The sequence below is a fragment of the Ctenopharyngodon idella genome, chromosome 5 (genome assembly GCF_019924925.1).
Source record: "Ctenopharyngodon idella isolate HZGC_01 chromosome 5, HZGC01, whole genome shotgun sequence".
In the NCBI taxonomy this organism is placed as follows: domain Eukaryota; kingdom Metazoa; phylum Chordata; class Actinopteri; order Cypriniformes; family Xenocyprididae; genus Ctenopharyngodon; species Ctenopharyngodon idella.
In genome coordinates this window covers 41,085,113-41,097,715 of record NC_067224.1, presented here as the reverse complement: position 1 = coordinate 41,097,715, position 12,603 = coordinate 41,085,113, and the positions used below count along the sequence as shown (strand labels likewise).

Genomic DNA, 12,603 nt, shown 5'->3' with positions numbered 1-12,603 from the left:
GCCTATTATTATTATTAATACACATAAAAATACACAATTCTATATAATAGTATAGTTTTTGACTTACTGTTGATAGAAAAAGGAAGAAAAAAGAAAAAAGGAAGACCTTGTGTGTAGATTTGTTTAATTTCTAATTTGCACATTCTAATAACGTTTGCATGTTTCTATTTAATTATTCTTATTAATTTATTAATTTCAGTTTTTATTCTTTATATGTTCTGAATGACTGTTAATGATTTTGTTTGTTATATTATTGAGTTTGTTGAACACGTATTCAACTGATATTACTGCTCTGAGACGGACATTTTGAGATAAACTAATATCTGCTTGTCTTTATATAGCATACGTAAATGTATTTACATAGGGATCATGACTGTTCGCTCTATGACCAGAAGAGGTCGCAGTTAACTACAGTTGAGTTTCTAGTTTTGGCAGTTAATTTAGAAGACCTGAACAACTAAACCAACCACCGACCATTTTGATGTTTGAGATAGGCCTACTTTATTTACGGGTGTGTTTACCATGCTACAGTATACATAGGTGTAATTTGGTAGCACTTCTTAATATTTGTCATTAACAAGCATTATATTGAGCAGATCAGTATATTCCATGTATATTCCAACATGGATATGTAGGTCAAAAATATATGAATCAAAGTGTAATGACATTTCTAATAACTTGAAATACAATTTACAACTAATGATCTGTTAAGTATTGTGAGACCACATCATTTTGAATAAACGTTCTATTAAAGGCACAATATGTAAGATTTTTAGATTAAAATATCCAAAAACCACTTAAAGTGTTTTTTATATATATATATATATATATATATATATATATATATATATATATTTTTTTTTTTTTTTTTTTTTTTTTTTTTGACTTGTGTACTTACATTATCAGCTTTATTTTTAGTAACAGTAATACAGCATTCTCTCCATCACACAATATGTATGATGACCTCTAGCAGCGAAAAATTACATATTGTGCCTTTAACGTTACTGGAAAGTTTTTTTCATAACCTTTAGAGAACCTTGCCAAACGTTAGCCAAATTTCTGAGAACGTTGGCAAGTGATTTAGTTCTAGTTATACCTTCCGTGGTTTCACCATTAATTAACGTGGCTTCTCCTCCTGGTTTGTGCCTCTTTGAGTAAACATATCTACACTTGATCTGCCCAAGGTTAACCTGTTTTGCCTGTACACCAAAGAGATCCAAGCTGATCAAACAATCTCAATTTTTCTTGATCTGCTTTTATTTCTGTATTACATTATCTTCCATTATGTTATGAAACATCATCTCTCATAAGGATTAAAAATGATTGGGAGAAAGAAATTGGACTTTGGAGAAAATTGCAGGGAGAGGCATTAAGAGACTCCACCTGAGCAGGCTTAAGGTACTAACAATGACTGCGTCAGATGTCTGCTTTCGTCTGTTAATTAATACTCATAGATATAAAGATTGACATATACTCCTTAAGTATAAGGAACAGAATTAATCCTTTCCATTTTGGTGGCTCGTCTGGTAATTCTGGTCTTACTTCGCTTCACGAACGGAACACAGAACAATTTTAGAAAACTGAAGGATCTCAACCCTCCATCTTCTTCTTTATGGTTGCGCTGCAAAATATTGCCATCATTTTACTGCTTCACAAACGAGGGTCATTTCAACGCTGGATTTGCACAAAAGATTAACATGACGGCACATGCTAGTCGATGAGTTGACTTCAGAGTAACTACATAAATTTATTCACTAACCATTCAGAAACGTCCAGTTTCATTCTAAAAGTTGTAACTTCTTCCTGAGTCTCTCCATCAGTGTCCGACTCCGGTTTGAACAATGTAAGGCTGAACACCGTTACTGACAATCCTCATTTTGGCTGCGTGAGATTCTCCAGCTTTGTTGTTGTTGAGCAACCGAAGTGTGAGCTGTTAAAGCTCCGCCCACTTCTGGAAAGGGGGCCGGGAGCAGCAGCTCATTTGCGTTTAATGGGACACACACAAAAACTGTGTGTTTTTGCTCAGGGGCAAATTTGACAAGCTATAATAAATGATCTGTGGGGTATTTTGAGCTGAAACTTCACAGACACATTCTGGGGACACCAGAGACTTGACTCACATGTTGTGAAAAGGGGCATAATCGGCATTTTACTTACTTAATCAAAGTCACCATTAAATAAAAATGGTCAATTCTTGTTTTTATGGAATATTGCAGTATGCATTATAAATGATTTATATATATTTTTAATTCATGTGCCTTCGTAATCTTTCATCAAAATAACTTCCCCTCCCTTTTGCAGCGACATGTCTTCTCTGATGATGTGTTTACTGGCGTGAGGGCGGGGCAACCTGTCACTTAAGTGAGATCCACCAATAGCAAACCACAACCATCCACTGAATTCCCCATGAACAAAACCAAGTCCCATTCTACAATTTTACTTGTTCAAGAAGCCATTTCACTCAGATATACGTCACAATAGGAAACACTATCGCAACTTCGGTTTCATGTTGACTTCAAAAGACTATTCAGAATTCTACTGTGACATCAATGCAGGCTAGGTCTCTTTATCTCATAAAACTTACTGTAAACACTGGATTGCCCTGAATCATGGGATCCCACAGGAAGGAGCTTGCACTGGAATAATTAAATTCTGGAAATTAAAACTTTGTTTATTTTTTATTTATTTATTTTTTTGCCATTCTGCACATCTTTGGACTGCTTTTCGGATGACACTATATTCTGGATCTAACTTATATTACTCTTAATGTTTTCTTCACAGAAAGAGAAAAGAAAAAAAAAGGAGACTGAAAGACAAAACTTATGAGAGTGTCCTTTATTTCATATGTGTACATAAATATCGCATATCAAATAAACATTACTTTTTTATTATCAAAATAGACAAATACTAAGGCAATTATATTTGTTAATAAATAGGTACAAACAATAAGTTACAATAGGGTTTATTATATTATTCTAGTTGCATCCCAAATGACGCACTATACACTTATACACTATGTACTTATGCACTATGTACTTAACCAAGTAGTGTATGATTTCTTTAAGGTTATTTTATCATTCAACATTGGAGTCTGATGCCCCTCCCCCTTCGTTGCGTAATTAAAGCTTCAACAGTCGAGTGCATGAAGTCTCCAACATTTCACACTTTGTATTTTCAGTTAATTAAGTGCATTATCCAGGTATTTAAAGTGGACTTTGTCTTTTTGGTATCTTCTCAGTGCATGCACACTACTCACACTGTTTATACTACAAAAAGGCATAGAATAGTGCATAAGTACGCGAGTTGGGACGCACCTTATGTGCAATATATCTGTAGCGCACTCCACACCAGTGACATCAGTGTGACTTCTACCTGAAACAAAAACAATTTTCCATAAACAACACACAAGGGTTTGTAGATGTTTTATTAGTGGTCTACTACATTTAAGAAGGGACTACAGCCATTCCTAGAGACCAGAATATAATAGAGAAACCATAACATTGTGGCTTTGAGTCTATTTTATATTTAGCAACCCACAAATAAAGACTTGGTCTTACTTTCTCTTCACACCATAATGTTCTTCTTCTCTAGTTTCTCTCTCTCGTTAGTGGAGGTCAGGAAAGCTGCCTGAAAGCGGTGATGTGTTCTATAGCTGGAATGTAAAAACAAAACAACAAAAAATACATTTAGTACACGGTTCTCCAGAATACTCAAATCTACTTCCTTTTTAGCTCTTATTAATTACTCATGTAATCGCTTCCCATTGTACTTTGCTTGAACATTTGTACTGTATGTTGTTATTTCTTCTTGTATGTTGAATTTGCATTAAAGGGGTCCTTGATTATGAATATGATTTCACTTTTTTAACTTTAGTTATTGTGTAATGTTGCTGTTTGAGCATAAACAACATCTGCAAAGTTACGACACTCAAAGTTCAATGCAAAGAGAGATATTTTCTTTTACAGAAATCACTGCGTGAGATTCTCCAGCTTTGTTGTTGTTGTTGAGCAACTGAAGTGCAAGCTGTTAAAGCTCCGCCCTCTTCCGGAAAGGGGGCCGGGAGCAGCAGCTAATTTGCATTTAAAGGGACACACACAAAAACACAGTTTTTGCTCACACCCAAATAGGGGCAAATTTGACAAGCTGAAACTTTACAGACACATTCTGGGGACACCAGATACTTATATTACATCTTGTAAAAGGGCCATTATAGGTCCCTTTAAAAAAATAAATAAATCAAATCTGACTGGTCAATTGCAGAATTGTTCATGAAGGATTCGTTCATCTGTCAAAATGAACTAAATACTTGGGAGGTGAACTAATCATTTATGTTTCTCATAATTTATCTTTGGCTGCATTTTGATTTCCTAATTCAAGCTAGAATGCTAGTATGCGGTTCTGAATTCAGCATAAATATGACCCAATGTGCATATCGATTCCACATCGTATAAGTGTCAAAACTAATCGCACCTGGTTCCCTTGAGATTTTCCTATGGGGTTTTATAATGGGGGTTTTCAATTTTTTAAGTAAAATAAGGCCTGTTGTAAACATAACTTGAGAGGATACTTTGACGTTTGGCTGTACAACATAAACTGCACACACTCGTACCCCAAACGCTCTTATCTAGTAACTTATTAATAACATAGTATTCAAAAATAAACATAACTGCTTCAGAATTTGCATTTTCGGTATAGGTGTGTCATGTATGTAATTTACGTTGTAGAACAAAATGCCTAAGTATCGTCAACCTATGTTTACCACAGGCTTTATTTTACTCATAAATTGAAAAACCCTATTATGAAACCCCATAGGAAAATCTTGAGGGAACCAGGGGTGAAAAGAGTGCAACAGTCGGGTTCTGGAAGTAAAAACTCCATTCATTTTCTCCATAGGGAAACTGATTTTTAACAGTAACTTTTAAACCTTTAAAGACAGCCTGTGCTACAAGGTTGCTAATCAATAGTATTTGCTTCTGTTGAAGTGAAGCCGTCAGCCTGCATTATTTTAACTTATTTTTAAAATAACTGTGTTTAACAGTGGAATTCATGGTGAAAAACGACATTAACCGTGATGCTGTACAGAAAATTCCACCAATCAGTCGAAACAAGCAAAAAGAGCTCTCCGCCCTTTCCCTTGAAGCATCACAAATGACGTAATTGAGATCTCCCTATACACTCTCAAAATACTGTATATATATATACATGCATATATATACTTCCGGAACCAGCGCCACTGAAAAAGTGAGCGGGCACTGTTGCCCTATATTAGTCTTCCGGGTTTTGACGCCATCCCTGCGCCACTATTTATAGCAAATGAGCGCTCTCTTGTTTTATACGTAATACATCTGGCGCCATCTAGTGTCTCAATTGTAGTATAGTGAAAATAACCTCAGAGGACTTTATCACTGTAATATTGTCATGTTGGGGTCCTGATCATGATAGTAACAACTGGGTCACTGCATTCCTTACATATAAAAGACCTTTTGATACACAGGCTTCCGCGTAAATGCTTGAAATTAATTTATTAGACAAATATAAATAGTGCTTACATATGAATTTCTTCACAAAACTGGACAGTGGAGAAAAAAAATAATAAATCAAAGTGTCCAGAATACATGTTAACTCCTTCAAAACCATCCCAAGTTACACCTCGCAAAGTTGGTTTATGAATATCCAGTATGAGCAAATCTGGAATCTAGACAAAGCAGAGGCTCAAACAGGCTATAAGAGAGATTTGTTTCCCACGTTTTGGTCGCTACATAATTTCCATAGGTCCATTTGTGTTATCTCATAGTTTTGATGGCTTAGTATGATTTACAATAATAATGATATAGAATGAGTAGGTGTGTCCAAACTGATGGTGTATAAATTAATGCTGTCACAATAGGCGTGTTTTGCGAGTGAAAGATGAATGAGTGTGTGTGGGTGTACTGAATACTTAGCAAGCGTACTCTGAATGTAATGCCTTTTTGTACGGTACTTACTGTACGCAGACCATAAGCAGGATGGCCAGGCAGCTGATGATCGACAGGACGACAGCCATGATGACGAGAGCGGTGTGGGTCGTTTCAGTGCTGCTGTCATCCCGAGACGTCTCAAGGAGCTGGATCCCACAGCGTTCTCCATCATAACCCCTCTTACATCTGAAACAATCATATATTCATTCCTTTACACAAACTGAATCCAACATTTGCCTGATTTTCATTCATTATAAACTCTTTTGAGATGTGTGTGAGATGTTTCTATGTAGTGTGCATGCAGGTGAGTGTCACTCACACACAGACGGGCTCTCTCAGGCCGTGCAGGTATGTGCAGTGGCCGTGGATGCAGTAGTCCACGTGAGAGGTCAGGCAGGGGTCAGCGGTGGTGCTGTGGCTCCTGTGACTGGATGTGTGATTCGGCTGAACAGGAGTGATAATTTTATTCTTTTTTCGTCCTTTGTTCTTTTTGCGCCCAGAGCGCTTTTGATTCTGCTCGTCTCTACTGACTTGGGTTACTGAAAGATATAAGATACATGAGAGACTTTGATGTGTGTGAGAATATTTATTATTTATTTTTACATTTGAAAATCAAGTTTTTAATGTTGTTTATATGTCTGTGTGGTGTTTTTAATATGCTTTAAGACAAACCATGTGCAAATTCATAAGTCAACACCATTGCTGAGTATTTTCTTCTTAAAACTGCAGTGAAAAAAAGACAGTCTCAAACCCACGCTTTGAAATCGCTGGTGTTTCTGACGTCACAAACTACCTTGTAACCAATCACGTCAACGTGCCGGCGGGCTTTAGCATATCATTAACAGTAAACACGCAGGGGAGTCTCGAGAGAACCCAGGTTATCCCGGTATATTTTTCTGTTATTATGAAAAATCATGTAGATTTATCAATATGGCGGGTCTATGATGTATATTATGATGTTATGATGAACTATATGTCTCTTTCCACTGACGTTCTGAGTTGTTCAAAGCATATGTAAGGATACTGATTGTTAGAAGGCAGCTGTCTGACTCTGAGATGGCGAACGGGAATGGTTTGTGTAACATTAGCAACACATTATTAGCTGTTTGATAACAGTCAAGCAAATGCTAATTATATTAATTTCCATTATGTGCCTGACGCTGTAAAGAGCGATACCACTGTGCAGCGTTTACCTCAGTAAGTTGACCGAGTGGATCTCTGAGCTGCCCTGAGCGAGTGGAGGCGGGGCTAATTAGCATATTCATTGATCCGCATATATTAAATGAGGCAAGGGTGTAGAGTTACATTCAGCTATTTTAAGGCATGAAGAATTTTTTTTCACGGGAAAAAACTTTTAAATATGTCATTTTGGTGAATAAAGATGAGTTTTAAGGGATAAAATAATGGACTTTAACCTTTGTGGTTCATAGATAAAATCCCAAATGGTATTAGTTCAGGTAGTAATTATAATTAGCTTAATCTAAGAAAAATTGACATCTGTGGGAGATTTTCACAAGTGGACAAGTTTGTGAGAGTACCTTTACTAATTTTTGGCCATCTAGCAGTTAAAAATCAAAACCTCATGCAACGACTAAGTCCAAGTTGGCAAAGTTTGGGCGAACCTCCATGCTCCCTGACCCATTCCCCCAGCCCGTTCCCGGTCAAAGTCAGATCCGCGCGCCTTATGGCTGGTGGTTGCGAGCGCAGAGTGGTGTGACTGTGCGAATGAATATGGTTATCCCTAACATACACTATTAGGCTTAAGAGAACCAGATGGAAAGGATCTCAAGCTGACTAGCTGCTGAAGACATTACTGTATCTATACCCATTAATAGACACTTCCAGCACAGCACTAGAACAACCATAATGAAATGACCCTTCACAATAGATAATGCTTTACAAGTTTTATTACAAGCTCTGTCGCGTTCTCGCTCGTTCTGACAACTAACCTATGCCGAGCAACTTTTCTCTATTTACGGGTATGACGAGACGCGCACGGGCGAGTGACGTATGTACGCAATTTCCCGCGAAAACCTACCCGACAGGTCTAAAATATAAACACTTTTTTTTATAAGTTTTTTGAACAAAAAAAGTTAGATAATATACCTTTAAACAAAGATGGATCATTGAACATTCCTGATGGATCCTGATCGTCATCAGATTCCAAATCTTCACCCACGGCACTCTGAAGCCCCTCCCCTGATGATGACATCATGGTCACATGATCCAGTGCAGCTGTGTGAGTGGCTGCTGTTCTTATAGTGAAAACTGCACTGCAAGCTGGACACAGACACACACGCAATGAATCACAGCCTGTTATATCACAGTAGAAATGTAGTAACATCTTATATTGTGAGGAATGCTGTTTCGGCCCAGTTTGCAAATAATAACAGGATCAAAGGCTTCATTATAACACAATGACACGTTAACCTCAATTAGCGAATATAAAGAGAGGTTAATCTGCTAAAGTTGCGGTTGATGTTGAGTCATCCTGTAAACACCCCATGTAGCCTATATTGTACTGAGCAAACTAGCTGTGTATGTGTGTGAGAGAAAATATGACAGTGAAAGACATAAGCGAGTGGAAAACTTGAGGTTATGTGAGGTAACATTGCACCTGCTGCAACTACAATACAAAATTAGAGTCTCCTTTTCTTGTTTGGACACCTGTTACCTAAAAATCTGTTGTATTTACAGATTCGAAAAATCATTTGTACAGTGTACAGTCAATTTCTAGAGTGAAACAAGATATTCAGCTGGAAAAAATGTAGGCTGGGACTTGGTTTTATCCATCAGGAATTGATTGGGATCAAGACAAGTGGGCGTAATAATGCAGAATGGAGTCAGACCTGATGTGAACATGGAGGACTACTCCCAACCTGAAACACAGCCAGCATCTGTTGGCTGAAGCTTAAGCATCCATGGTAACGTTGTTGCATAGGTGGGGTAGTTTTGATGAAAGATTACAAAGACATGTTTTTATTCGGAATAATGTGCAAAAAGACAAGTAACTAGTACGTAGGAACCATTTGATTTCCTCTTAGCTTAGTAATCGAATGTGCCATTGAAAATTGCAGGAATACATTTCACCAACCCTGGGTGTGTGGCAATAAATGTTAATAAATTGATCCAGTCTATCGAACAATAATTGTATTTTTTGCGTGCCATTTTATTCTGCACATATTCTATTCTCCATCGCATTAACTATTAACATATTGCTATCCTCTCCTCGGGTCATTTTGACCCGAAATGAATTTTTAAAAAGATTTAAAAAATTGAGTGTTCATCGGAGTTGTCCAAGACCTTAGGACTTTTGTCGCACTTGAATTTGGAATACACACACACACACACAAAAATTCACTGGATTTGCGGATTTTATTTGGTTGTAATAAAAATAGTAACAAAAGAGTCCCTCGCGGGTCAATTTGGACCCGCATTGGAATGAATGGAATGTAAGGAATTTTTTTTTAATTTGTCAAAAAAATATAAAATATCTGGCACAATCCAGAACAACCACACACACAAATGAAGGCATGAGACTATAGAACATCCCAAATGCAGAACACACTCACATGCATACACACACACACACACACACACGTACATACACACATTATTGGGGGTCATATAATGGGGGCAATGTTTTTCTCTTTTTGTTTCAGTTTTTTAAAATAAAATTTAATGTCACAATGCAGACTGCACGCAGATATGAAGTGGTTAGATTTGAACACATTTACAATGTAGAACACCCCTACCCCCCACACAAATAAAATGGTAAAAAGGGAACAGCTCATTTGCTCCATATAGACTATAAGGCCATCTAGCGGCAAGAGTCATAAAATATCACAGTCACAGAGTCACCCAATATGAGATATTTTGAGCTGAACTAACAGGGTTATGCATGAAATGGTGAGTTATGTTGAATTTAAGTTGAAAGAATGTGCTTAAATTATTATTTATTGATAAAATTAAGTAATTTAAAGGTAAATGAAATTAAAAATTAAAAATCTACAAAAAAAATTGCATTAAAAATAGAAAAAAAAATTCAAAATTAAATGATATAAGCTTTCTGGACAAAAAAAAGTATAATTTTAGGGCTTCGGGTCATTTTGACCCGTGCGAGGGACTCTTTTTTTTATATATATATAAGTACGGGAGCAGAGGATGAGGGTTAAAAAAACCACACTATATTAAAGGTAGGGTAGGCAATTTTCGGAGAGGCTAGCAATAGCAAGCTAGCTTTGAAAGCATAAGATCCCACCCTCCCTTCTCAGTGCTCTCCAAAGTCACGCCTCCTCCAAAACACATGAACGCGCACAGCAGAGTCTGCAAAGCATCACAAGACTAGAGACGGCGTTAAGTTACCTCATGGCTTAAAGCACATAACATTACAATAATAATAAACTTAAACAACTTCCAGAGCTCTTAATTGTACCACCTGACTGCTGCAGATTCATTTCGGCGTTGATAGTGTTGAGATAGAAACGCATAAATTCGAGTCTGAGGACGTGAACAGCTCTGGGAAGAATTACGGTTATGACATGGCATAAGCTCATTGTTTTGGTTCAGGAGGAACTGTAAAAGGCGGCTGCTGTTTGTTTGTGGTTCTCAGTGACTGTCTGTCTACAACTCTGCATAGCCTTATTGAATGCACTGATGACGTGTGATGTCTGCGCGAGCAGAGCAGGGTGCGTGGAGGTATGGAAATACATGTTGACAGGCAGGTAGGACATTCATATCATTGCATTCGGACCGAATTTTTGGTCCTGAGACTTCCACAGAAGATATATGTACATGTTTAAACCACTTCTATTATTGATTGCTATCAGGATGTGATAAGAGTTTCAAACAGTATAACAAAAAGTATTTATATAAAAAATTGCCCACCCTACCTTAACTGTTTTACAATTTAAACTTGATTTTTCTAATAAATACTTTGATATTTGGTAATTCAACGACATTCAACGACAGAAAGTGGCGTATGTGCCCTTCTATCACAGGCATGATCTGGCGACTGCTGCAGTCAAACAAGTCTGCACGGAGAATGTGTGAGTAAACGCATTTGATCTGAACACTCCTACAGACTGGAATCCTACGTTTAATTGTCAAAGAAATTCCTCTCCTAGAAACACACACACACCTATTATTGTGTGCCGGGATGACCTTTCTAACGTTATTTCGGAAAGCTAAATATATATTTAAGACAGCAGTGTGACGCCCTAATCCTCTGTCCTTTGCAATGAACAATAAGTGCTTTGTGACGCTGAACATGACAACAGACAGCTGAGATTTAAACTGTGTGGCGTTTTGGCATACACCTATATGGGAAAAGCCGGAGCTCACAGCTATTCAGAGGCATGTTACTACAAGCCGAATCAATTTCCCACAGCCCAGTCTGTCTGGAGACGTAAACACAATATCTGTACTTCATTCAGCTAGAGAGTTCAAGCTAGTTTTGAAGGAAGTTTACTATCCTAGAGTCACGTCAATTGTCTTTTGTCAATTGTCAAAGTGAAATTGAAATTCAGTAAAAAAAATAAATAAAAAAGCAAATGCAAAAGATTTACACTGAGCATGGAAGAGAATATGTTGCAAATTTCACCTGCTTTCTCATGATTTTCCCACTTGTTACTTTCTCATTAATGAACAAGGATGTTAAAAATTATTTTATAGAATTTGCTATCAATTCTAGAGCATAATTAAAACATATATTCACACACACAAACAAAAGATAACATTTTATGATTTAATTTATTTTTAAGCACTGGAGTTTTTCAGATCTGGAAATCACAATTTTAGTTTTCCATTACTGTGTTGGCCCTTAGGTTGACAGGTCAAGAATAGGATGGAGAAAACAAAACTCACCGACACAGAGCAGCAGAGAGGAGAGGCGCTGTAGGTTCATGGCAGCTGACAGCTGAATTCCGTGTTGAGTTTCTGTTTGTCATGTACTTATCATCCAGGAGGAGCTTTTATAGGGAGGTTTCCCCTTCACACACACAGAGATAATGTGTGTGTTTGTGTTAGTGCGTGTTTGTAGGCGCCTTTTGTAAGGTAAATGATTGACGAGAGTCCATTTGTAGAATTCATCCAATGGTCATTCATACAGAAGTCATTATTTGATATGAGAATACATTTTGTGCTCAAAAACAAAACAAAAATGAGGACTTTATTCAACAAACTCTTCTCTTCACTGTCATTATCCTTACGCAGGTGACGCAGTAAGCACAGTGACAGCTTCCGTGTTTACGTCCGAACGCCGGCTCAGTATTGGCCAAAGCTGATCACGTGATCAGCACGATGCGTGCGTGTGATGCTTACGCAGGAGCCGGCCAATAATGAGTCGGCGTTCTGACGTAGAACCTGGAAGCGCTGGACGTAAACAGCATAGGAGAATGACACAGAAGAGAAGATATTGTTGAATAAAGTCATTATTTTTGTTTTGTTTTTGAGCACAAAATGTATTCTCATCGCTTCATAAAATTAAGGTTGAACCACTGCAGTCACGTCGGCTGTATTAACGATGTCTTTAGTACCTTTCTGGACCTTGAAAGTGGTGATTATATTGCTGTCTATGGACGAGACATATACCTCTCGGATTTCATCAAAAATATCTTAATTTGTGTTCTGAAGATGAACGAAGGTC

At 37.3% G+C, this 12,603-nt stretch overlaps 1 protein-coding gene across 1 annotated transcript; it reads right to left on the bottom strand.

Annotated features, from left to right (window-relative positions):
• Positions 1 to 2,828: 2,828 nt before the first annotated feature.
• areg (amphiregulin) lies at positions 2,829 to 11,947 on the bottom strand. Its single transcript, XM_051892770.1, has 6 exons — positions 11,823 to 11,947; positions 8,064 to 8,237; positions 6,277 to 6,496; positions 5,985 to 6,143; positions 3,558 to 3,652; positions 2,829 to 3,372 (listed from the first exon to the last, which is right to left on the bottom strand). The coding sequence occupies exons 1-5, from the start codon at positions 11,860 to 11,862 to the stop codon at positions 3,565 to 3,567; spliced, it is 681 nt and encodes a 226-aa protein (XP_051748730.1). The 5' UTR covers positions 11,863 to 11,947; the 3' UTR covers positions 2,829 to 3,372; positions 3,558 to 3,564.
• Between the last annotated feature and the right edge of the window lie 656 nt (positions 11,948 to 12,603).